We start from the raw sequence: 25,742 nt of genomic DNA on the forward strand, positions 1-25,742 counted from the left end.
ATCTCTGAACGCATAATAATCTGGCCACTCAGTGTATATCCTATATAATAAAAGGCTAATATGCAAATTGTCCCCTTGACCAGGAGTTCAACCATTAGGCAGGCCGGCCAACTGCTCATGTCCCCTCCCCCTGGCCAGGCTGGCCGGACCCCACCCATGCACGAATTCATGCACTGGGCCTCTAATATATATATATATGCATTCAGAGATCATAATAATCTGGCCACTCAGTGTATAGATGATTAACATTTAATTTTTAAATTTTTCTTTAAGAAAAGAGGCATGTAAATGTGACTATGTTTTATCTCACTGTTCTTTCTTGACTTGGGGATATTTATAATTTAATATACTTAACATAATAATTATAAGAACCTGCAATTCTCTCACATTAAGTTTATCCTATCTAATAAAAGAGTAATATGCAAATCAACCATCACTCTGCTACACCCACAAGCCACGCTCACCAGCCAATCAGGAGCGAGTATGCAAATTAACCCAACCAAGATGGCTGCGACCACAGAGCGAGCAGGAGGCTTGGGTTGCCCCTGGCGATGGAGGAAGCCAAGCTTTCTTCACACCCTGGCCTTCACTCAAGGCTACGAAGTTTCAATTATAGAAGATAAATAAATCCCAACAAAAATGGCTGTGGCCATGGAGCAAGCAGGAGGCTTGGTTCCGCTCAAGGCTACAAAGTTTCAATTATAGAAGATAAATAAATCCCAGATACCAGGGCCTCCGCTTGGGTTGCCGGGGGGCATGGCCGGCCTGCAAACCACCATAGGTCCCTCGCCCAGGCCACCCCATGCCCCAAGGGAACCCCCACCCTGATCTGGGACACCCTTCAGGGCAAACCAGCTGGCCCCCCACCCGTGCACCAGGCCTCTATCCTATCTAATAAAAGAGTAATATGCAAATTGACCACCACTCCAACACACAAGATGGCTGCCCCCATGTGGACACAAGATGGCCACCACAAGATGGCCAGCAGTGGAGGGCAGTTGGGAGGGACCAGGCCTTCAAGGGAGGGCAGTTGTGGCCAATCAGGCCTGCAGGGGAGGGCAGTTAGGGGTGACCAGGCCAGCAGAGGAGGGAAGTTAGGGGCGACCAGGCCTGCAGGGAAGGGCAGTTGGGGGGGACCCAGGCCTGCAGGGGAGGGCAGTTGGGTGGGACCAGGCCTGCAAGGGAGGGCAGTTGGGGGCAAACAGGCCGGCCGGGGAGCAGTTAGGCATCAATCAGGCTGGCAGGGGAGTGGTTAGGGGGTGATCAGGCTGGCAGGCAGAAGCGGCTAGGGGCAATCAGGAAGGCAGGCAGGTGAGCAGTTGGGAGCCAGCAGTCCTGGATTGTGAGAGGGATGTCCGACTGCCCGTTTAGGCCCAATCCTACTGGGATCAGGCCTAAATGGGCAGTCGGACATCCCTCTAGGGGTCCCAGATTGGAGAGGGTGCAGGCTGGGCTGAGGGACACACACCCCTGTGCATGAATTTCGTGCACTGGGCCTCTAGTATAGTAATAAAGTTAATTCCTTTACTTACCATGATTTTTGAAAGGATGATCACTTTATCATAAAAAAAAAAAAAAGCCTGGCTAGTGTTGCTCAGTGGTTGAGTGTTGACTTATGAACCAGGAGGTTGCAGTTTGATTCCCAGTCAGGGCACATGCCTGGGTTTCAGGTTTGATCCCTAATAGGGGGGCTGCTGGAGGCAGTGAATCAATGATTCCCTCTATCTTGATGTTTCTCTCTCTCTCTCTCTCTCTCTCTCCCTTCCTCTCTGAAATAAATAAATATATATAATATATAATTGTGCAAAATGTTTACTGGTATACTACAGGCCCAGTGCATGTATTTGTGCACTGGTGGGGTCCCTTGGCCTGGCCTGCACCTTCTCACAATCTGGGACCCCTTGGGGGATGTCGGAGAGTCGGTTTTGGCCTGATCCCTGCAGGCCAGGTCGAGGTTACCCCACCAGTGCATCTGTGCACAAGGCCTCTAGTATGCATATAAGACCTTTGGTTAATCTCTTCCCACCCCCGCATTCCCTCTGAGATTCATCAGTCTGTTCCATTTTTCTATGCCTGTGGTTTCTGCTCCTGTGTTGAGCATCTGCCCTCTGGTGGTCAGTGCACGTCATAGCTACCAGTTGGCCAGTCGCTTAGGCTTTTATATCTATACTAATAATAGCCTAGGACCGTCATGACCTAAATGACCAGACTGACGACCAGTCACCAGGAAGTGCATGGAGCACCTCTTGGTCCCTCCCCCACAGCCCACAGGCTCCTATCACAGCAAGGCTGGCAGCAGGCAATCAGGTGGGGTGGCGGAGGGTGGGCGGGGCAAGGCAGGCACAGCGAGGTCATTAGCCTCCAGCTGGGAGCCAGGCCTGAGGCCTAATGACCTCGCTGCTGCCACGGTGGCTGCGGATCAAGCCCAGAGAGAGGCCTGGAGAGAGGAGCAGGGCCTGATCATCAGTCTCCGTGGCTGCTGGCAAGGCCCGGAGAGAGAGAGAGAGGCAGGGCCTAATCTGCAGCTGCTGCGGAGGCTGCGGATCAGGCCCAGAGATAGGCCTGGAGAGAAAGGCAACTGTCAGGAGGGCATTCTGGATTTCTCAGAAGAGCCAATGGCTGCTTAGGGGGCGGAGCTTTTGATGCTGACTGTCATAGAAACCAACCAATCAGAACCAAATCTGTGTGAACTGCAAGGAGCCAATGGCTGCCTAGGAGGCAGGGCTTTTGACGCTGACTGGCATAGAAACTGACCAATCAGAACCTAATCTGGGTGAACTGCTAAGGCAGAACCTTAAGGTGGGGGCTGAGGAGGGGTTTTAAGGGCAACAGCTGTTTGGTATAAGGTGTAAGAAAGTGGGTCAATTTTTTAATAACCAGTTTGGCAGTATAGTGCATATGGCTGGCTATCAGTCCAGATATAGGGATTATGTATTTTTGTCTGCAAAGAGCATCTCCTCCTGCTATAAAAGACTCCCCTCCCGCCCCATTTAAGCAATGCTATCCTATATTATCTATACTAATAAAAGGGTAATATGCTAATTAGACTGGGTCGACTGGCCATCTTCCAGATGTCCAACTTCCTTCTGGACAAAGCCATGGTGGTGGGGGTCAAGGCAGAGGCAGTTAGGGGCGATCAGGCCAGCAAGGGAGGGCAGTTGGGGGTGAGATCAGGCTGGCAGGGGGTTAGGGGCAATCAGGTCAGCAGGGGAGGGCAGTTGGGGGTGACCAGGCCAGCAGGGGAGGGCAGTTAGGGGTGATCAGGCCGACAGGGGAGAGCAGTTGGGGGCAATCAGGCCAGGAGGGGAGCAGTTAGGGGTGATCAGGAAGGCCGGCAGAGGTGGTTAGGGGCGATTAGGCAGGCAGGCAGAGGGGTTAGGGGCAATCAGGCAGGCAGAGTGGTTAGGGGCGATCAGGCAGGCAAGCAGGTGAACGGTTAGGAGTCAGCAGTCCCAGATTGCAAGAGGGATGTCCGACTGCCTAAACTGGTAGTCAGACATTCCCCAAGGGGTCCCCGATTGCAGGCTGGGCTGAGGGAACCACCCCCGCATGCACGAGTTTCATGCACTGGGCCTATAGTATATAGATATATCCCTAAACCCTGGCCTCCAGGAAGTCATGTAGTCTACTGACTTAAACATATACACTGAGTGGCCAGATTATTATGATCTCTGAACGCATAATGTGTGTGTGTGTGTGTGTGTGTGTGTGTGTGTGTGTGTGTGTGTTAGAGGCCCGGTGCATGAATTTGTGCATGGGTGGAGTCCTGCCAGCCTGGCCAGGGGGAGGGGACATGAACAGTTGGCCGGCCTGCCTGCTGGTTGAACTCCTGGTCAAGGGGACAATTTGCATATTAGCCTTTTATTATATAGGATATACACTGAGTGGCCAGATTATTATGTGTTCAGAGATCATAATAATCTGGCCACTCAGTGTATGTATAGGATATGCAGCTACCATAGCTACTGTAGTAATTATTTGGGGATTATGATAGTGATATGTTTGAGTATTTTAGACCTCAGAGGCCAAAGTGAAAACATTAATGTTTACTAGAATTTTTATATGCAGATAAGCATTGTAAAAGTAAATGAGTGTCTCTTTTTGGAGTGTTAAGGTAAGCCTTTTTAGAGGCAGAGGCTCAGTTTTATGGGAGGAATGTTGTGAAGGCAAATGAGGTGCAAGCTCTGTCATTTCACAGTAGCTTTGAGAGGCAGTGATGGTGGCGATATAGCCATATTGCTTCTTATAGCAGTTGATTCCTTCAGTATGTACGATATGTTTATGTCTGTGTTTCTTAGACAAAAGAAAAGCAGATGTTCCCTCAGAATCACCAATAACAAATGAAATAATTGATATTACTGGTTCAAGGTTTAAACCTAATGTATTTTGTTACTAAAATAACTTGAAATTCTTTAACTTGTCAATCTAAATGAATCAAAACTCTTGTAAATCAGAAGCAAAGGATTTACTGATATTTGTCATAATAAATTATGAATAGTAATGTAGGCAGGTAACAAACTCATTGTAAACATATATTGAGCATGTTGTCAATAACAGACAGTATTTGGGGTAAACAGAAATGATTAAGATAGAATTTCCACCCTTAAGGACTGGATTGTAATTTTTTTCTAGTTGTTTTCCTAATTATAGGTGATATACATATAATTACATAATATAATGATTACTATTAATATGTATGTATGTATATATGTATGTCTTAACCAAAAATATTTGTGTGTGCTTAGAAAATAGGATGATAATCCTGGAAATTATCAAATTACTAGAGGCCCGGTGCACGAAATTTGTGCACGGGGGTGTGTGTCCCTCAGCCCAGCCTGCACCCTCTCCAATCTGGGACCCCTAGAGGGATGTCCAACTGCCCATTTAGGCCTGATCCCAGTAGGATTGGGCCTAAACGGGCAGTCGGACATCCCTCTCACAATCCAGGACTGCTGGCTCCCAACTGCTCGCCTGCCTGCCTTCCTGATTGCCCCTAACCGCTTCTGCCTGCCAGCCTGATCACCCCCAAACCACTCCCTGCCAGCCTGATTGATGCCTAACTGCTCCCCTGCCAGCCTGTTTGCCTCTAACTGCTCTCCCTGCAGCCCTGGGTCCCCCCCAACTGCCCTTCCCTGCAAGCCCGGTCGCCCCCAACTTTCCTCCTCTGCCCACCTAGTCACCCCTAACTGCCCTCCCCTGCAGGCTTGATTGCCCCCACTGCCCTCCCTTGCAGGCCTGGTTACTCCCAATTCCCCTCCCCTGCTGGCCTGTTCACCCACAACTGCCCTCTCTTGAAGACCTGGTCCCTCCCAACTGCCCTCCCCTGCAGCCATCTTGTGTCCACATGGGGGCAGCCATCTTGTGTGTTGAGTGATGGTCAATTTGCATATTATTCTTTTATTAGATAGGATAGAGGCCTGGTCCATGGGTGGGGGCCAGCTGGTTTGCCCTGAAGGGGGTCCCGGATCAGGGTGGGGGTTCCCTTGGGGCATGGGGCAGCCTGGGCGAGGGGCCTGTGGTGGTTTGCAGGCCAGCCACGCCCCCCGGCGACCCAAGTGGAGGCCCTGGTATCTGAGATTTATCTTCTATAATTGAAACTTTGTAGCCTTGAGTGGAGGCCTTGGGCGGCCAGGGTGTGCGGAAAGCTTGGCTTCCTCCATTGCCAGGGGCAACCCAAGCCTCCTGCTCTCTCCAGCTCTGTGGCTGCCGCCATTTTTGTTGGGATTTATTTATCTTCTATAATTGAAACTTTGTAGCCTTGAGTGGAGGCCTGGGCTGGCCAGGGTGTGCAGAAAGCTTGGCTTCCTCCATTGCCAGGGGCAACCCAAGCCTCCTGTTCCCAACCATCTTAGTTGGGTTAATTTGCATACTCCTGATTGGCTGGTGGGCATGGCTTGTTAGTGTAGCAGAGTGATGGTTAATTTGCATATTACTCTTTCGTTACATAGGATTACTGGTTACTGTTAAGGAGTGTGGGGGGAGAGGGTAGAGTTTTACTTTTATTTTACATACTTCTGTATTTGAATTTTTTACATACATGTATTAGTTTAGTGATATGTAAATGTTTTTAAAAATACATGTTTATTATAATTGGAAAATATAGAAAGCTAAAATGAAACATTGCTCATAATTGTACCAACTAAAGAATACCATTGTTAATGTTTTGCTATATTCATCTTTCTTCTCTCTATATATTTTTTATATTGTTGTGATCAAATTATATATGCAGCTTTAACCTGCTTTATTTTACTCAACATTATAAAAATTATTTTCCCGTTTATCTCCTAAATTCTATGTAATTATTTTAATGGTCACATTGTATTGCACCAAAGGATGGGCAATAATTTAACCCTGGAGGTTGGGTACTTAGGTTATATCCAATTTTTCACTCTTACAACATTCTGAATATTTTCATATATAAAGCGTTTTCTGTGATTTGAATTATTTTCTTGGAACAAATTACAGAAATAGAATTACTGTGTCTGATTTGGACATTTTAAAGATATTTGTGATAGGTAATAACATTGTGGGTTTGTTTTTTTTAATGTGGTAGAGTAATGACATTTTTACATAGACCGAATAGTCCCATGGGTTATTATTGTTAGGTTAAGCTTTATTTTTCATGGTGTGCTTTGTAACCCTTTTTGGTTGTTGATAGCTTCAGATTCTCTAGTAATAGTCAGCAGTGTGATAAGCACTTTGCTCAAGACTGAAATGCTAATGCTTCTTTTTCAGGACTTGGAGGGAGTGGACATCATCCTAGGTGTCTGCTCTAGTGGCCTTCTGGTTTACAAAGATAAGCTGAGAATTAACCGCTTTCCTTGGCCCAAAGTGCTGAAGATTTCTTATAAACGTAGCAGCTTTTTTATCAAGATTCGGCCTGGAGAGGTATAGAATTTGTGTTTCTTCCCCCTGCCTCCCCCCCGCCTCCCAATCAAACACATATCATGTCTAAAACATCTCTTCGCATCCTGTTTTTCTTTTTCTGTCATCTCAGAGGTCTCTCTATAGTTAACTATGCAGGAGCTGATATTCTGTTTTCTCAATCAGTCCTGTAATGCTGCTTTTCCTCCTTGCTACTGGTTTTCTGGGCTTTTCTCTTTATGTAAGTAAATATACCATGGCCAAAAGTGAAACTTGCATTGATAAACTTGTTCCTTGTTTACTCCAGGAAAAATCTTCATGGAAAATAGTTTTAAATTGAGTAGCATGAGATTTTTAAATTGTGGAGTTTAAGTTACTCATGTTTTGTACTACCAGTCTCTTACTCATTTAATTAAAATGTATTTTTATGCATAGCTTCTAGTAGTTACTGGGAATATATTCCAGGCTCAAGTTCTAGATTTTTGATAGAGTTGTTTAACTTTGTGTCAGATAATTCAGTTATTAGTTGGTGGGCAAGTTTCAGGATATACTAATGCTGACCAAATTTAACTTTTATATTAAATAGTCATTATGTATAGAGAAAAATTGTTTAAGTAGGAATTAAATTTTTTAAAAAGCTCTACCTCCTACTCTGCCACCTACTAAGTAAAAGACCTGGAGAAATCTAAGACTCAGCTTCTTTATCATTCAAGGTGGAAAATACCTTCTCTGTCAGGGTTGATTTGAAGATCAAATGAGAAGACAGATGCTAAAGGTCTAAGCTGGAAAACATACTAATGTAGAGGGGTTTTTTTGTGTGTGTATATATCACCATCTGCTGGTGAAAATGGCTCATTATTTGAGCATGGAAATACTGGATGTTCAGCCTTAAAAATCTCATAAGAATGATCATTGAAGCATTTATTTAGTACCATAATTATTTACCTGTGCCTTTCACAGAACAATCTCTGTCTTCTGTCAAAGAGTTTCAAACCAAAAGTCATTCAGTCAACAGATACTTATTGAGGGTATTTGTTGTGCCATGCACTACTCTAGGGGCTAGGAACAGTGAATAAAAGTCAGTCTTTTTTTGTGGGAAGGCGCGCAATCACACACACACACGTTTTAATAAATTTGTTAATTGGAGTTTTTGGTTTCTTTAACTGTCAACTATATAATATACACTAAAAATGCAGAATTCTTACTTTAAGAAAGCAATCAGGAACAACAGTAGGATTTCAATAAGTGTACTATTATGACTATAGTAGATGATTTGGAAGTAGCATGGTTTAGTGGAAACCAAGAAATTCTGGTTATGCCACTTTATAACTGTGAAACTGAGAAGTAACTTGTCTGACCTCAGTTTTTTCATGTGTAATATTATCTAGTCATAGCATATTGGCAATAATAGGCGCTAGAAATAAATGTCAGTTTCCTTTCCATCTTAAAAAGCATGCTTAAAGCAGAAACAAAGAGATAAGAGACTAGCAGGATATGGTTTGCTTCAGTCAAAGAGGTATCAAGATAAATTAATGGTCAATTAAAGGAAAAAAGAGAAGGCAATTAATAATTCAAGAATTGGTTTGAGCCAAAATCTTTCATCTTTAAAAAAAATTTTTTTAAATCCTCACCCAAGGATATTTTCCCGTTGATTTTAGAGAGAGTGGAAGTAAGAGGGAAAGACAGAAATATTGATGTGAGATAAATATCGATTGGTTGCCTCCTGCACAAGCCCCAAACAGGGCCAGGGCCGGGGAAGAGCCTGAAATGCTGCAACCGAGGTAGGTGCCCTTGACCGGAATCAAACCTGGGACCCTTCAGTCCGCAGGCCGATGCTCTATCCATTGAGCCAAACCGGCAAAATCTTTCATCTTTAGCTCCTATTACTTAAATAAATAAATAAATAAATAAATAAATAAATAAATGAAATTGCATAATAATATTGTTTGATTGGAGGAACCATCTGCTATCTCATTCCCTGAGCATTAAGTAATCTAGTATCTCAAGTGCAAATGATGACTAAGAAAGAGTCCTGTCTGGACAATCAAAAGGTAACTTAATTATGACCCAGAAAAATGTACTCTGTATGTGTGTGTTTCTCAGCAAAATAAGATGCATAAATAATATAAGATGCATCTCTTGGCTTCCTTGTTGTGGAAAAAGCCACCTCGGTGAGTAAATTTCTTTTGTAAGTAGGAAAATATTTCAAATATTTTATGCCTTTAGGAATGTTCTTTTTATTCTTGATGACCTTTTCTCTAGCACCATATTTCTCTGGTCCTTATCACTATGGTCAAATAATCCTTTATGTTCAATGTTTATTTGTGTTTTTATAGCAAGAACAGTATGAAAGTACCATCGGATTCAAACTTCCCAGTTACCGAGCAGCTAAGAAATTATGGAAAGTCTGTGTAGAGCATCACACATTTTTCAGGTATTGTTCTCACTTCAGTATTTTTCAAGGATAAATTGTTTATGCAAGTTCTGTTTTAAGTCTGCTATTAAAACTCCCTTCTTTGAATGACTGGCATTTTTTTTTTTTTTATTTAGCTCAGGTAAGACCATCTTAAGCAACACAAAATGAATCCAGTCCTCCCTTGGGTTGAAAACATGCCTCAGCATTCCCAGAGCACCTTTCTGTGTATGGTAGGAGTAGAGAAGTGAGGATATAGGAACCTGTGTTTACTGGGGGCTCTGTGATTGCTCTAACTGGAGCTGAAATCAGTCCTATCAGGAGGAGGTACCCTGACTACCTCCACATGTAATTTCTCTAAGTAGTGCTTAACTACGTTCTGTGTGGGGCTTTTAACTGAAAGATGAAAGGTATGAAGCTGATCATTATCTTGGCTCTAATCAACCCAGAAAGGCAGCACAGAGATCCATCTTTGAAGTTCAAGTGTATCAGATGGATCAGAAGAAAGTTTTCTTTCCTCTGGTTTTCAAGAGGCCATATCATTAACCCCCTGTCTTCATTTACCAAGCATTTTCTCTGTGTAGGTACTGTACTAGGCAGTGAGACTATATATACTACAAGATAGTTCTAGTCCCTTTCCTGATAGAACATGCAGTCTAGCTGAAAACACAGACCTTAGACAAATTACTGTATTGAAAGGAGAGTCAGCTTGTTATTGTCAGCTTGCCTTTTTAAGAAAAGTTCTTTATTATGGAAAATTGCATACATAACAACAGTAAAGAGACTAGTATAGTAAAGAGACTAGTATAATGTGTATCACCCAGCTTCAATAATTATCATCCCAAGGCCAGTCTTGTTTTATCTATTATGCCACCCAATTCTTCCCACTACTTCCTAGATTATTTTGAAGCAAACCCAAGACCTCATGTCTTATCATTCATAAATAAACTTAACTCACAAATGGCTCTCAAGAGAGAGAATCATGATATCTTTTCCTTCTAGTTGTATTTTTCATATCATACTTAGTACTATAGCACAGAGGACAGGAAGAAAAGCCAGGGAAAATAACATTTACATTCTCATTTAAAAATAAAACATGAGGGGAGAAACCAAGATGGCGGCATAAGTAAACACCTAAACTGCTGCCTCACACAACAATTTCAAAACTACAACTAAAAGACAAAACGGACATCATCCAGAACCACAGGAAGGCTGGCTAAGTGGAAATTCTACAACTAGAAGGGAAGAGAAAAGCACACTGAGACTCAGAGGAGCTGCAGAAGTGAAGTACAGAGGTATGGAGGCGTGTGCACGGAGAGGGCTGGCAACTGAGTACACGGCTGGCTTTCTCAATCGGGAGGGAGACAAAAGCTCCCTACTGCTCTGAACTCCAGTTCCGGGCGAGACTCTGGGGACCCAGACTCATTTGGGAAGAAATTGGACTGTCTGGCAGCAGGCGAAACTCGAGGGCGGCTTTCTCTTAGAGGTGCTTGCAGCGATTACCGAGGGACACTGAGACCCAGGGGCCTCTTAGGGCAGGGCTGATGGGAAGCCATTGCTGTTTGCTCCGCCCTGAGACTCCGCCCCATCCAAGCTGAGTGCAGAGGCTTTTGCATATGAATGGCCTGGTCCTTTGAAATCTAAACTTACCTAACAAACTGCAGCTGAGTCAGAGAGACCCAGAACATCCAAAAGAAGGCCCAAGGCCCCACAGCAGCTTGCATTACTTCACAGCTGGGCCTCATCTGGGCACCTCCAAACCCCAAACAAAGAAGAGGAATCTGCAGATCTCTCCATAGCTCCTGCTGGGTGGCCTCAGGCAGAGGCTAAATTAGCACCTCCTTGGAGATCCAAGAGCCAGTGTACCCAGGGGTCAGAGTGGGACCATCCAGATTACAACTCCTCAGATCCATAAGGGACATACTCAGGGGGCAGATTCAGTGAGCACCAAAGCCCCACTGAAGCAGGTCTTGCCTCAGAAGGGTGTCTCCAGCACAGAAGTTCTTGCATCGTAGACACAGCTGATCCTCACAGCCAGTTGGCCTGGAGGTCAATTCCTCCCAGTGATACCAACAACAATCAAGGCTTAACTACAACAAGACTGTGCACACAGTCCACAAAGGGGTGCACCAAGAGTGTCCACCTCAGGTAACTGGGGAGGCTGAGCCATTGGGCCCTATAGGACACCTAGCACACAAAGCCACTCTATCAACTCAGGGAAGCAGCCAAAATGTGGAGACAAAGAAACAGGTCACAAATGAAAGAAATGGAGGAAAGCAAATGACTGGATATAGAGCTCAAAATCACCGTTACAAGGTTTTTCAAGAATTTTCTAGAAAAGGCCGATAAATTTAGTTAGACCCTCGAGGATATGAAAAAGGACCAACTAGAAATTAAGCATACACTGACTGAAATAAAAAATAATATACAGAGATCCAACAGCAGACTAGAGGATCGCAAGAATCAAGTCAAAGATTTGAAATACAAAGAAGTAAACACCCAACCGGAAAAGCAAAAAGGAAAAAAGAATCCAAAAATATGAAGATAGTGTAAGGAGCCTCTGGGACAACTTCAAGCATACCAACATCAGAATTATGGGGGTGCCAGAAGAAGAGAGAGCAAGATACTGAAAACCCATTTGAAGAAATAATGACAGAAAACTTCCCCCACCTGGTGAAATAGACTTACAAGTCCAGGAAGCACAGAGAACCCCAAACAAAAGGAATCCAAAGAGGACCACACCAAGACACATCATAATTAAAATGCCAAGAGCAAAAGACAAAGAGAGAATATTAAAAGCAGCCCAAGAAAAACAGTTAGTTACCTACAAGGGAGCACCATACGACTGTCAACTGATTTCTCAACAGAAACTATGCAGGCCAGATGGGAGTGGCAAGAAATATTCAAAGTGATGAATAGCAAGAACCTACAACCAAGATTACTCTACCCGGCAAAGCTATCATTCAGAATTGAAGGTCAGATAAAGAGCTTCACAAATAAGAAAAAGCTAAAGGAGTTCATCACCACCAAACCAGTATCATATGAAATGCTGAAAGATACTCTTTAAGAAGAGGAAGAAGAAGAAAAAGGTAAAGATAAAAATTATGAACAACAAATACATATCTATCAACAAGTGAATCTAAAAATAAAGTGAATAAAAAAATCTGATGAACAGAATAAACTGGTGAATATAATAGAATCAGGGGCATAGAAAGGGAGTGTACTGACAATTCTTGGGGGGAAAGGGTTTGGGGGGGGTGTGGGAAGAGACTGGACAAAAATCGTACACCTATGGATGAGGACAGTGTGTGGGGGGGTAAGGGCAGAGGGTGGGGTGGGAACCAGGTGGAGGGGAGTTATGGGAGAAAAAAGAGGAACAATTGTAATAATCTGAACAATAAAGCATTATTAAAAAAATAATAAAAATAAAAATAAAACATGAGGATACATTTTATACCCAATTAAAGAATCTTAATCATTGGCTTTAAGATTTTTGTTTATGCTTTCATCATCCTCTTCTTTAAAATCAAACCAATAAAATAGAGTTTTTAAAAAGTGTAAGGAAAAGTAAAAAAAAAAAAACATGTTATTTTGAGTGTTTAGTATCTATGATATAGATTTCAGCTGCAGCCAGTGTGTTTACTTGTAGGCTATATTAACATGTAATGCTTCAGTACATAAAAGAAAGTCAGTATTTTCTGAATTAAAATAAATGATCCCCAAGGAAGAAATATTCTTTTTTTATAGTATTTGATGTAATAATTTATGTATTTATTCAGCAAACATTTATTGAGTGCCAAATTCATGCCAGGCACTATGCCAGAAATGAAAACACAAGGATGAATAAGTGGAGACCAGCACATAAGTTGTTTCAATTCAGTGTAGTAAATGCCGTGACTAAAGAGATCACAGGGTACTGCATAAGAAGATGGGGTTCCTAACTGAGTTGAAAATACACTAAATACCCTATTAAATAGGTTACCAGGCATTAATTGAGTTTGGAGTGCATTTGACAAAATTGCTTTAGTAGAGTGGAAAAAGAGCTCTGATTCACCATAGCTAAGATTTGGAAACAGCCTAAGTGCCCATCAGCAGAAGAGTGGATTAGAAACCTGTGGTACATCCACACAATGGAATACTACACTGCTGTGTAAAAGAAGGAATTTTTACCATTTGTAACAGCATGGATGGACCTGGAGAGCATTATGCTAAGCGAAATTAGCCAGTCAGAGAAAGATAAATATCACATGATCTTACCCATTTGTGGAATATAATGAACAGCATAAACTGATGAACAAAAACAGAACCAGAGTCATAGAAGCATCGAATAGACTGTCCAACCTATGAGGGAAGCGGGGGGAAGGGTGAGGGGGTAAGAAAACAACCAAGGGACTTGTATGCATGCATATGAGCATAACCAATGGACACAGACGGGGGGTGGGGGCTGGGGGAAGAAGGGGAGGGCATGTGCTGGGGGTTGGGGGCAGCCGGGAGAGGTCAGTGGGGGAGAAAGGAGACTTATGTAATACATTAAGCAATAAAGAACTTAAATTTAAAAAAGAAAGAAAGAAAGAAAAAGAGCTGTGGGCTTAGTCTCTGTTACTGCCCAGCCTCTTTACAGCTATATGACCTTAAGCAAGTAACTTTTTTTTTGAGGTTCAGTTTCTTCTATCAATAAAATGATGACAATATTACGAGGATGTAGTGAAAATATTATAGTGCTATAAAAGGATTTTGAAAACCATAAGGCCCTGTCTATAGAGATATAATATAAGATGATATTAATATAAGTAAATTATACATGTTGCTTGGAGAAATGACATAGACTTAAAATAATGATTGCTTGATTTAAAATATGTCTTCATAACTATAAGGAAACTGAAAATTTTGAAACTTTTAAAATCTAGATTTTTGTCTTTAGTCTCACAGTCTCAGTAGAGTGAGATAAAATACATATGATTATTATGGATTTTTCCCTCCAGACTGACATCTACAGACACCATTCCTAAAAGCAAATTTCTTGCACTGGGATCCAAATTTCGATACAGTGGCCGAACTCAAGCTCAAACCAGACAAGCTAGTGCTCTGATTGACAGGCCAGCCCCACACTTCGAGCGTACAGCAAGCAAACGGGCATCCCGGAGCCTTGATGGAGGTTTGTATTGAATTTTGGTGATTTCCTCTGAATCTAACTCTTTAGGGAGAGATAAAGTTATCTATAAGAGAACCAAATTAAAGAATGTCATTGGTAAAATGACACGTATCTCACTAATTATCTAAGTCAGTGGAATCATCTTAAGAAAAGAAAAACTGAGGTTCAGAGATACTAGTAACTAGACCAAAGTTCCACTGATAGATAGTAGGAGATTGAACACAACTAGAATTAGAATTCAGAACCTCTACTTCAGAGTGAAATTTAATGTAGTATATTGAACTAAAGCCTTCTTAAATGTTTTTGTTTGATTCTCACCTGAAGATATGTTTCTGTTGATTTTTATCTTTTTAGAGAGAGAGAGAGGGGAAGAGAGAAAGAGATATCACTTGGTTGTCTCCGTATGCACTCTGTCTGGGGATTGAACCCTCAACCTAGGTAGGTGCTCTGACCAGAAATGGAACCCACAACCTTTTGGTGTATAGGACAATGCTCCAACTAACTGAACCACCAAGCCAGGGCCCTCTTGAATGTTTTTAAATAGTTATTTTTTTCAACTAGAAAAGAGGAAAAGGGTCTGCCTCATTAGAGCAATCAGTTAATTATTTTAGATCATTTGTCATGTGGCAATTATATACAGAAAAAGCAGTCCTATTATTAGAATCTCCAAATTTTGTTTAAATGAAATAGGGAGAAAATAAATAAGTTTCGTAATTGTGTATTCTAACTGAAGATCTGTCCGAATTTTTCAAAGTATCAAGGATTTGAGAGCATTACTGAAATGAAGTAACAAGCCATATTCAGTTCTTTATGCCACTAAGAAAAGAAAAGATGGCTAATAAATAAAAGTTCAGAAGTCAGAAACCAAAGTAGAGTATTGTTCTATCTGGTGCTCAAAGCATCTGCTTCTCTAGCTGAAGAAGTAAAACCGGTTCAGATCCCAGTTTATACAACAGAGTGGTAAGTCCCAAGGATAGCTAATAAAGACGACAAGGATCTTTCAACTTATATTTTTGTTGCCCTTTTTGCTTTTCAAGCCATTTCCATATATTCCTATTTAGTACCAAGGAACATTTAGGAATTTTTGTTTTGCTCATGAGGAAACTAGGGCACAAAAAGAGTTTATAACTTGCTAGGGTCACACAACCAGGAAGTCCATCCATTCTGCGAGTAGTGGTTGCAGTGATTCTTGCCAGGGGAATACATTCCTATCATTTTTTGGAGCTTTAAAACAAATCCCCAAGCCTGACTCTTAGATGTCTCATCTGTCTGTGGTGGACCTGGGCAATAGTCCTTCTTAAGACCCACAGCTAATTCATGTGGGGTCCCTCTGGGAATGGAACCACTGAGCCATGCATACCTATTGTGCCTGTACTATGCTAGCAGAAGCTGTGCTAGTAAGTTATAGAAAGAATTGGAATTTAAGTCTCCTCTTACTCAACACGGTGGTTTTGAGTTTTACTCTACTGCTCTAATGTATAAATATCTAAGTTTCTGTTCTCACAGGGGAGCAATATAACACTGGAATTAATGGGTTCATAAGTTTATCACAACCAGCACTCCGGAAATGGGAAATAATTGAATTTTTCAGGTTAAGTGTTCTCTACAGATGTATCAAGATCTTGTATTAGTTAACAAATGAATTCATTAAACTGAAGAGCCAAAGCATCTTAAAAAGTATTCGCTCCCTACAACACTGTGAATATACTAAAAAACATTGAATTATGCACACTAACTGGGTGAATTGTATGTTATATGAACTATATCTCAACGACCACAGTCACTGCCATGATTCTCTGTTCTGATCCATAATTTATAGTAGTCTTATTGAGAAGAGGAAAGAAATTTGTCTCTCCAGGGCTCCCAGGTTATATTTTTCACTTGAATTGCATATCCATGTATACATAATTAATTTTTGCTCCACATGCTCTTGAAATATTAACCCATAACAAAAGAAATACGAAGACTTAGGTATGACATTAAAAGTTATTAATAGTTAGGGTTTATAAAGTATTTTTATAGCCATTGAATATGCTTCCCCGGCTATTCTGTGGCGTTAATATCGTCCCCATTTTACTAATGATGCAACTTTCTGCCTCTGTTTCAACTGCCAGTTTCCACACTTTCACCTCCTTTTCCACGTGCAGTACAGATTGCCAGGGCCAGGCTTCCTGAAGACATAACTCACTTGGCTCTGCAGTATTAGTATTGGATTGAAACCAAACGCAAGTGGCCAAATAACACATGGTGAAAGCATGGGCTACGTTTCTGTGATGCCAGTCAGAGTTGAATTAATTCTTTGAGAGGAGGTGTGAATACACATGTATAATGATACTTCAACAAAACTGTGAACAAAATGTTTTGTCCCATTCCCCTGTGCTGTTGGAATTGGTCTACCATCTGCCATTCTTGCATTGACTGGCTTAGAGCACCCATGAGAAGCAGGGACTTGCAACAGGGCAGAGTTTTCATCGAAAGATAAAGTAGGTTATTATATTTCTGCTGTTATACCTATGTGTCCTCTGAGGAATGATTTCTTTCACTGGAGATCATTATAGGGTTATGAGCATTTCTTTCTTGGTGTTGTCTATATGAAGTAGTTGTGAATTTTAATTTTTTATCCATTCTGATTTATGGAATTTTTTTTGTTTTACCTAATCCTTACTGTTTATAAGTCTAAATTTATCAGGAGAAGTTAAGTTCCATATACTTCGTTTAAGAAGGCAGAAACATGTGTAATACAAATTGTAAAGGGTTTCATGCAAAATAATTTAATTTAAAAGTCTCAGTCCATGGAAGGATGAATTGTTACCAGAGATATTAAATCATGTAGAAACACACTGCAATCCTAGACACTGTTAGGTAAGTGAGGTTTTACTACAAAGTGTATAGATGTTTTATTTTAGTCTATTTGGAAGAAGGAAGATAAAAATCATAAGAGTGTAAATGATTGCTTTGAAATAAGCTATTTGAAACTTAGCTGTCAAATAGTCGAAACCAAAACTCTGAAAAGATCAAGCTTTTGTCATAAACCTATATTGAATATTCTCTCTAAAAGGTTAGTTAACCTCAGCAACCTTAGCCTGTACACTCTGTATGCCAGTACCTCCTTCCACTTCTCTTCCCAGTTGTAACAACCAAAAATGTCTCCAGACATTGCCATGTGTTCTGTGGGAGGCATAAATTACTCCTGGTTGAGAATTGCTGGCTTAAATAGATTAGTGAATAGGAGTTATAATACAAATTGATAAGACTCAAGGAGATGGCAGGACAGAACTCAAAAGGTTGGAGGATATTTCTGGTGGGTTTTTTTTCCCCAAGGACTAACAGCCAAAAATTTTGAATTCGTATTGTTTTAATCGCATGACTTGTTAAAAAGGAAAGTGTTTTGTTCAACGATTTACCCTTAAACAAGCATCAAAAGCATACATGTCTTAAAAGATCCATTTACCAAGTTATTTGTAATCATTCCGAGGAGGCTTCACAGAAGAAATCAAGCTTATTCCTTTTCCTAGAATATATTTTTAGGTTCCTGAAATTACCTATAAGTGAATAGATCTTTATTTGTTTTTTTTTTTAATATTTTTATTGCCCTGGCCGGCTTGGCTCAGTGGATAGAGCGTCAGCCTGCGGACTGAGGGGTCCCGGGTTCGATTCTGGTCAAGGGCACATGCCTGGGTTGCGGGCTTGATCCCCAGTGGGGGGCATGCGCAGGAGGCAGCCAATCAATGATTATCTCTCATTATTGATGTTTCTATCTCGCTCTCCTTCCCCCTTCCTCTCTGAAATCAATAAATATATATATTTTTAATATATTTCTTTATTGATTTCAGAGAGGAAGGGGGAAGGAGAGAGAATCATTAATGATGAGAGAGAATTATTGATTGGCTGCCTCTTGCGCATGCCCCCTACTGGGGATTGAGCTTGCAACCGGGGCATGTGCCCCCACTGGGAATCGAACCGTGACCTGGTTCATAGATTAATGCTCAACCACTGAGCAACACCAGCCAGGCCATAGATCTTTATTTCAAAGGGGCTTCATGGAAGAAATAAGACTTGATTAAACCCCTTCTTTCCCTACATAGACTGCATTACAGGTTCTTGAAACAAACAGATTACTAGGTTATACAATCTTGGTAACTTTTTAATAAAATGAGCTTTCAATTCCTTTTCTTATTTTGATGTCAGCACCTCCACCTCTGACTCCTGTTATGGAACATGATCACCTGCACATTTTAGTTTTTCTTATTGCCATCAATTACCTGGCCGAGCAGTACTAATGATTTATTTTTGTTCCTTCTGTGTGATAGTCCACTGGACACTGTAGCACTCATATGGTCACCTGGTGACTTCAAAGTGGTACAGTGACTCTTGCCTTCACTTATTCTCTTTTCTTTTTCTCACATAACAGCAGCTGTAGATTCAACAGACCGAAGTCCTCGGCCCACTTCTGCACCGGCCATTGCTCAGAGTCAGGACACAGAAGGCAGTGTGCCAGGTGCACCTGCCAAAAAAACAGTGGTTTCTAAAGCACAGAAGGAAACAGTGAAGGTTGAAGAGAAAAAGGAAGAAGTGCCACCTGAGCAAGCTGAGCCAGAGCCCACAGAAGTGTGGAAGGTATGTCATAAGCCCACGTATCTGGCAAATTAACTTTCTGAGTTAGAGGTGTTAACTGCTTGACCAGGAAGGTTTTCAAAGCATTAATTCTTATAGAATCCTAACAGTTATTTCTCCCTTACTCTTTCTTCAAGGAAGTATCTCCCGTGAACCTGTAAAATGTTTTCATAGAATAATGTCATGAAGACTGTGAGCTATTCAGAAGTTTTCACATGTCCCAACCTTAACTCAGCTTTTATCTAAATAATAATAATAATAATAATAATAATGTTTATAAAACACGGAAGCACTGTGATCATCTCCTTTTAAAAATGTTTTACTCATCCAGAAGGAATATCCGTATTCCTTTTTAAGAGTAAGCCATGCTAGTGTGATAAAAATACAATTTGATTTCCCCAAGTTGGATATGTGTGCGGCATAGCCAGAGAATATCCAGGTATTACATAAATTGCATCTATGTAGTTGTTACTTTCCAAAAAAGGGGAGATCCAGTATGTGGGAGAGGTTATGCTACTGACTTACTTATAGTTCTGAGTTGACTGTACCCTTAGTCACCAAACTGTATTGAAAAATTACTAATTTAGTTAGCAGATTTTCCAGGAGTAATAGTAACTAGACTGATCTTTTATGTGTTGGTAAGTGGTGACGGAGTTAAGGTACTAGTTCAGATTTATTGAAGTAAATACAAGTCTCTCTTTTGACAACAGAAATTAATAGACTCAGTCTTTATAAGAAAAATGATGTCTTTATATGTCTGTTTAGAAATTTAAAACCATATAAGACCTGAGTAAGTGCTCTCACTTTGTCAGATGGAGTAATTCTGTTCTTTTGGAGTCAGTTCAACATCTAGTTTATCTGTAGAGCAGAGGGCAAGTTGACTCTGTGTTGATGGTATTAAAAAGAAACTGTCCAATACAACATGCAGTTTTTTAAAAATATATTTTATTGATTTTTTTACAGAGAGAAAGGGAGAGGGATAGAGAGTTAGAAACATCGATCAGCTGCCTCCTGCACACCTCCTACTGGGGATGTGCCGGCAACCAAGGTACATGCCCTTGACTGGGATCGAACTGGGACCTTTCAGTCCGCAGGCCAACACTCTATCCACTGAGCCAAACCAGTTAGGGTCAACATGCAGTTTTTACTGTCCTTTGAGACCAACTTGAGTCCACAGAGAAAACAACATTTGATTGAATGATGGGTGTTTGCATTTTTGTACCAGCCAAATGTGCATGACATCAGCCATCCAGTTCAATGTCAACAGTGCCTTTTTCATGTTAGACTACCCAGTTTAAAGTTAGGATGTCTTACCTGACACTTCTGACTGTTACACTAACTGGAAAGTGTTGGATTACTGGAGTTGACAAGGGAATCTTTTTGAATGAAAAAGATTCCTTTGCCTATAAGCAGACACAAGTATCTTCAAGAAAGGTTCCCTTTGCTCTTGGGACCTCAGCAGAGTAGAGAGATTGCTTTCTGGTATATGGTCCCCAATTAAGTGCCTCAAGGGGGTCTTCTTGCCAATTAATTCTGTATAATATTGTTTTGAGATATTTGTGTTGAGATCAGACTGAAAACTACCTGTGATAACCACCTATTACTATAATATAGAATTGAGGGTGACTCTGAGTTGATTTTATTTGTAGCAGTTAGAAAATAATTATGAAATTTCCTTGAGTCATATTTTTTTACTTGAGCCATATTTTTTATATAAAGCAATAACAGTAATAAACTAGGCTTGTAACTGTGTAAATTTCACTAGCTAACAATAATTTGGTGCCAGATAGAGAGAGCTCTTTGGCATCTTGAGTCATTTGACAAGATCTGTTTTGCAGGTATGTACATCTTGTCATTTAAGGTTCTCTGTAAGGGCATACACAGACCTACTGCTGCTACTTGGCCTCCATTCTTAAACTGAAGTAGAGGCTCTCAATTTCTGCTCTTGGATTGCTAGGAACCCAAAGCAAAAATATCATTATTCATTTACACAAGTAATTTAAGCTTTACAAAATAATTAAAAACTACCATTTGCTAAGCATTCACAAGTCTATGAAAATATGATTTCCACTTTATCAATAAAAAACTTAAACTCAGAGAGGTGAAATAACTTGCTAATGGCCACATAGCTGGTATACTGGGATTCAGAATAGAACTGACCCAAATTGTTAATTACCCTTGGTAGTTAAAAGTGCTATTATGGATGTGTTTCTGATTTGACAGAGTCACAAGGTTTGGTGTTATCTTATGTTCTTCACAGTCAGTCCTAGAGAAAATAGCACAATGACATTGTACTCTGAAGTCATGCTGCCAAGTGTGATTAAAAATAAACCCTCTGATCGATTTGTTTCTTTAAAGAACTTAATGATGCAAAGTGACTGAGTTAACCCTTAATAAAAACAGTTTTCTAATTTTGAGATATCCAGTGCATTAGGCATTGCTCACTTTATTATGCTTTCTCTTAATAGTCTGTCTAGTGTTTGTTTATTTATTTATACTTACTCCATTTGGGGTATATGAAATGACTATTACTGAAGGTATTTCAAAGCTCGGCAGGAGGCCTTAGTTATTCTCTTCCTAGTGTTAAGGATGAATCTTACCCATTCACCAAACAGATGGGTTCCAGCTGCCTAGAGAGGTGATTACAGAATGTTGAATACTGCAGCTGAGCCCTGTGTGTGCTCATTTATAAATCAGCCTTAGTAATAATTGCCTGCATCAGTAACAGTTTGGATGAAGTTTATTTTGATGTTTTGTTGTCTAATAAACTCGGGAGTGAAACTGCCTCCTTAAATATATTGGTCAACTAACAAAATGTTTTATATTTACCTGCTTGGTGTTATATGTGTGCTTTAACTGCAAAGATTTTCTTTTTGTTTCTAACTATCATGTATGTCATACATTGATATCTTCATTTGTAAATTTGTTTTTAAATGTTATTTAAAGTACCTCTAGATCATTAAAAAGCAAAACAAAAATACATGGCTTTTTTTAAGCCTAATTATTTTTAATACGTACTTTTTTATAGTAAGTATAAAATGTTCATCAGTAGCATAATTACCTTAATTTTTTTTTTTGGTCACCTGGCTGTCCATATTACCTCTTCAGCCTTGGAAATGTGGTGAACTAACAGATTGCTCTTGAGAGTAATGACCTTCCCTCTCGCCCCCAAAGGCTTCCTCATGATGATTACATGTCATCTTATTTGACAACCAGCTTACAGATGCGGCTTTTTTGAAAACAATGCTATTCATAGGAACCAACTAACCTAAAATGTTTTTAACCACTTTATTTCTTAAATGTAGGGGGAAAAAACCCACATCGAGGTCACAGTACCCACCTCAAATGGTGACCAAACACAGGTTTGTGCCAGTAGGCCACTTGTTCCTTTTCCCCTCCCTCCTCAATGTTTATTTCTCCCCAACTCCCCTCCCCTTAAAAAATTTAAATTAAATTAAGGTTCCAACTGACTTTAATGAGACAGTATTTTATCATTTTTCTTTCTTTTTTTAATAATGGCAAAACAGAAGCTGGCAGAAAAAACTGAAGATCTGATAAGAATGAGGAAGGTTAGCCATTTTTCACTTTCACAAAACTGCATTAGCATCGCCCATGCTGACTTTCACAGTGCATTAAAAAGACAGTGATCCATTCTTTTCATTGATTTCTCTTAATCAGAAATTACTTTCAAGTAGAGATAGATGTACAGATATATGCATTTATGCACAAACACATGATACAATATACTATAATTGAAAAATTTCATTAAAATAAACTTTCCAGTAGAAAAATATCTTTTGAAACACAGTAAAATAATTAGTAAAGGCCAAACCTATCCTTTATTAAACTTTATAAAAAATATTCCACAGTGGCACCATATTCTCGAAATCGTTGACAATATTTTATACATATTTATTATGGAAACCATCATAGCTTTTTCCAGTACTGTTAATAACTGGGTTTGACTGCTCTGTGCCTCTTTCTTCCCAATTATAGAGTGAGATGTATCAGTTTCTACTGAATATAATTTTGAATGATCATATATAAAAGGCCCATAGATCTTTCTTATGAAAAGTATTAGAGATGTTCATACTGCATTATGACTATGTATGAAATATGTCAAAAAACTAAATAATGTTTTTTAAAATATATTTCTTTATTGATTTCAGAGAGGAAGAGAGAAGGAGAGAGAGATAGGAATATCAATGATGAGAGAGAATCATTGATTGGCTGCCTCCTGCACGCCTACTGGGGGTCAAACCCGCAACCCAGGCATGTGCCCTTGGCTGGAATCGAACCTGGGACCCGTCAGTCCGCAGGCCAACGCTCTATCCACTGAGCCAAATAGGCTAGGGCTAAATAATGTTTTGAAGTATTTATCTACTCCAGAGATACAGGAAGGAACATGGAGTTTTAAAGCTTCTTAAAATCATGTGTTAAGATAACCCCTCAAACAGCTCAATTTCAAAAATGAACATAAAACATCTTATAATATAAGAAGCCAATGAAGCCAGGAGCACTGTCTGTTTAAATAACATCATCACATTCTTCCTTCGTTCATGAACAAGGTCATCCATTTCCCGGTGGTAATGGTGTTCTCTGTGTGTCCTTGTGGTTCTGTGACCATTTCATGTTGGCTTTGCTGCACTGTGGACATTTAATTTTAAACAATTTTTGGTTTGCCAATTTGCAGTTTTTTCCCGCAAGAACAATATTTTAATTTTTTATGCTTTTCTGTTTTTCCCCTCTTTCATTTTCACAGAAAAAGAGAGAGAGGCTAGATGGTGAAAACATTTATATCAGACATAGCAATTTAATGTTGGAGGTTTGTATGAACTTGAAGCTTATTTCATTTGGTTGCCTGTAACCTTCTGCATTCTTGGTTGATGACCCTTGCTTCTTTCTCTGCTGCGTTTGGTTTTGCATGCCATTGCATGGGAGAATTTTCGGTTTAAAACGCTTTTGCATGTTGGTAAACACGAAGATAAGTAACCATCTCACCTGATTCTTTTTAGTTTCCATCTCTCATACTTATCTAAAAAATATATGATTGGGACTACCTTTGCCTTTTGTGGTTCCATTGTTATATCCACTTTTAGAAAATTCTGCATCTCTGTTAAAAAAAAAACTCACTGAATTTTCTAAGAGTATAAACTACTACATGTCCCAAGCATCAATTTTTTTTTTAATCTTCTGAACTGAGTTTGGAAAAGCAAGAGAAATGACCACAATTTAAAATGGGCTTAAAATTTTGGAGATACCAGAAAATGATGGAAGGACAGTCAGAGGGAAAGAAAAGTAAGACACAGAAAGGAAAGAAGGGAGCCTAGCATTTAATGAGTAGTTACTATGATCTAAGATGGTTTAATCATAAAAACAGTTATGTGGGTATGAGATTATTATTTTAAAGATGAGAACATTGAGGCTTAGAGAAATTAAGTAATTTCCCTATACAGAACTGGTAAATTGGTAAAGCTAGGGTTTGATGTAGGGCCTGTCTAACTCTATTACACTACTTTTTCTCCCCTACTAAGAAATAGCAACATACCATCGACTATAGCAATTGTAAGGTCATTTTACCATTACAGTCAACATTGGTGAGAATTTTATCAGTTATGTTGCATACTTCATCTAGTTTTGGGCTCCATATTGGATAGGGATACAAAGTTAATTAGAAAATTCAGGGAACTGTGAGCAAAAAATAAGGAAATGAATTATTCTGTGGGGAGAAAAACTGAGACTATGTTAGTTTACACATCGAAAAACTCATATAAAAGTTGATGACCGAATTATTTTACAACTCCACTCTAAACAGAGCCAAAAGAAACAACCACCAACTCTGATATCAGGGATTTAACTTAGCTATAAAGGAGATATAAATATACAGGAAGATGATGAACATGGTTTCAGCCTTCAGAAAGCTTACAGTGTGAGGAAGTGGAGAGCAGAGAAAAAATAAGTAAACAAATAGTAATAAAATGGTTACACGTTGTTATAAAAGCCATGAAGGAAATAAACCATATCTGTGCTAATAAAAGGGATCTACTGTGAATAAGATGGATAGGAAAGTTCTCTCTCTGAAGAGAACATTTTAGCTGAGACCTGAAAGATATTAAATGTGGTCAATAATTAATCTGGAAGATTAAAGAAACTTTTTAGGATAGATCGCTGATTTAATGTAATGGTGTCTAATAATTACTTAAGCTCATCTTATTCTTTGTCAAAACATAAATTTTGAGTGCCTGCTACGTATAAGGTACTTTGATGCAAGTAACACAAGTTATGGCCAGCCTTCATGAACCATGTACTATGTAGTGGACACAATATCAAGTGCTCTACACACATTTACCTCATGTAGCATGAGGTTTTCCAAGGCTAGACCCTAGGATATTTCAACTAGATCTCTTTGCTTTAGCCCATTACTGAAACTAGACCTGAATGGTTCCTCTTCTGAGATTAGGAAAAATAACTGATATCAGTTGATCTCCTTGAACTCAGCAATATAACGTCTCCTAATTCCAAACATGCCAATTTCCTGGCTTCCTCTTAACTGGAACCTGCAGTACCAATCATATATTTGTCATTTGTTTCATGAGGTGTGTTATGGCTTCTGAGACTCATAAAGTCCCTCTGTGTGGTGTGTTTTTCCCCAGCATTTCATTGACAGCCATGAGAGGGGATTTCTAATAAGTGTGTGTT

The 25,742-nt window shown here is 40.0% G+C and overlaps 1 protein-coding gene across 23 annotated transcripts in view; it reads left to right on the plus strand.

Annotated features, from left to right (window-relative positions):
* The window catches only part of EPB41 (erythrocyte membrane protein band 4.1), a 158,405-nt gene that overhangs the window by 92,857 nt on the left and 39,806 nt on the right, over positions 1-25,742 (plus strand). For 6 of the 23 annotated variants that reach the window (XM_080658244.1, XM_080658229.1, XM_080658240.1 and 3 more), the window contains exons 9-15: positions 6,736-6,888; positions 9,201-9,298; positions 14,260-14,432; positions 18,841-19,046; positions 22,349-22,405; positions 22,571-22,612; positions 23,806-23,868. In XM_080658244.1, the coding sequence (XP_080514370.1) occupies positions 6,736-6,888; positions 9,201-9,298; positions 14,260-14,432; positions 18,841-19,046; positions 22,349-22,405; positions 22,571-22,612; positions 23,806-23,868 (792 nt within the window). The remainder of the gene's footprint in view (positions 1-6,735; positions 6,889-9,200; positions 9,299-14,259; positions 14,433-18,840; positions 19,047-22,348; positions 22,406-22,570; positions 22,613-23,805; positions 23,869-25,742) is intronic. The other 17 variants (XM_080658242.1, XM_080658243.1, XM_080658230.1 and 14 more) reach the window with 7 other exon arrangements.

This window comes from Plecotus auritus (genome assembly GCF_963455305.1).
Source record: "Plecotus auritus genome assembly, chromosome: 2".
NCBI classification, from domain to species: domain Eukaryota; kingdom Metazoa; phylum Chordata; class Mammalia; order Chiroptera; family Vespertilionidae; genus Plecotus; species Plecotus auritus.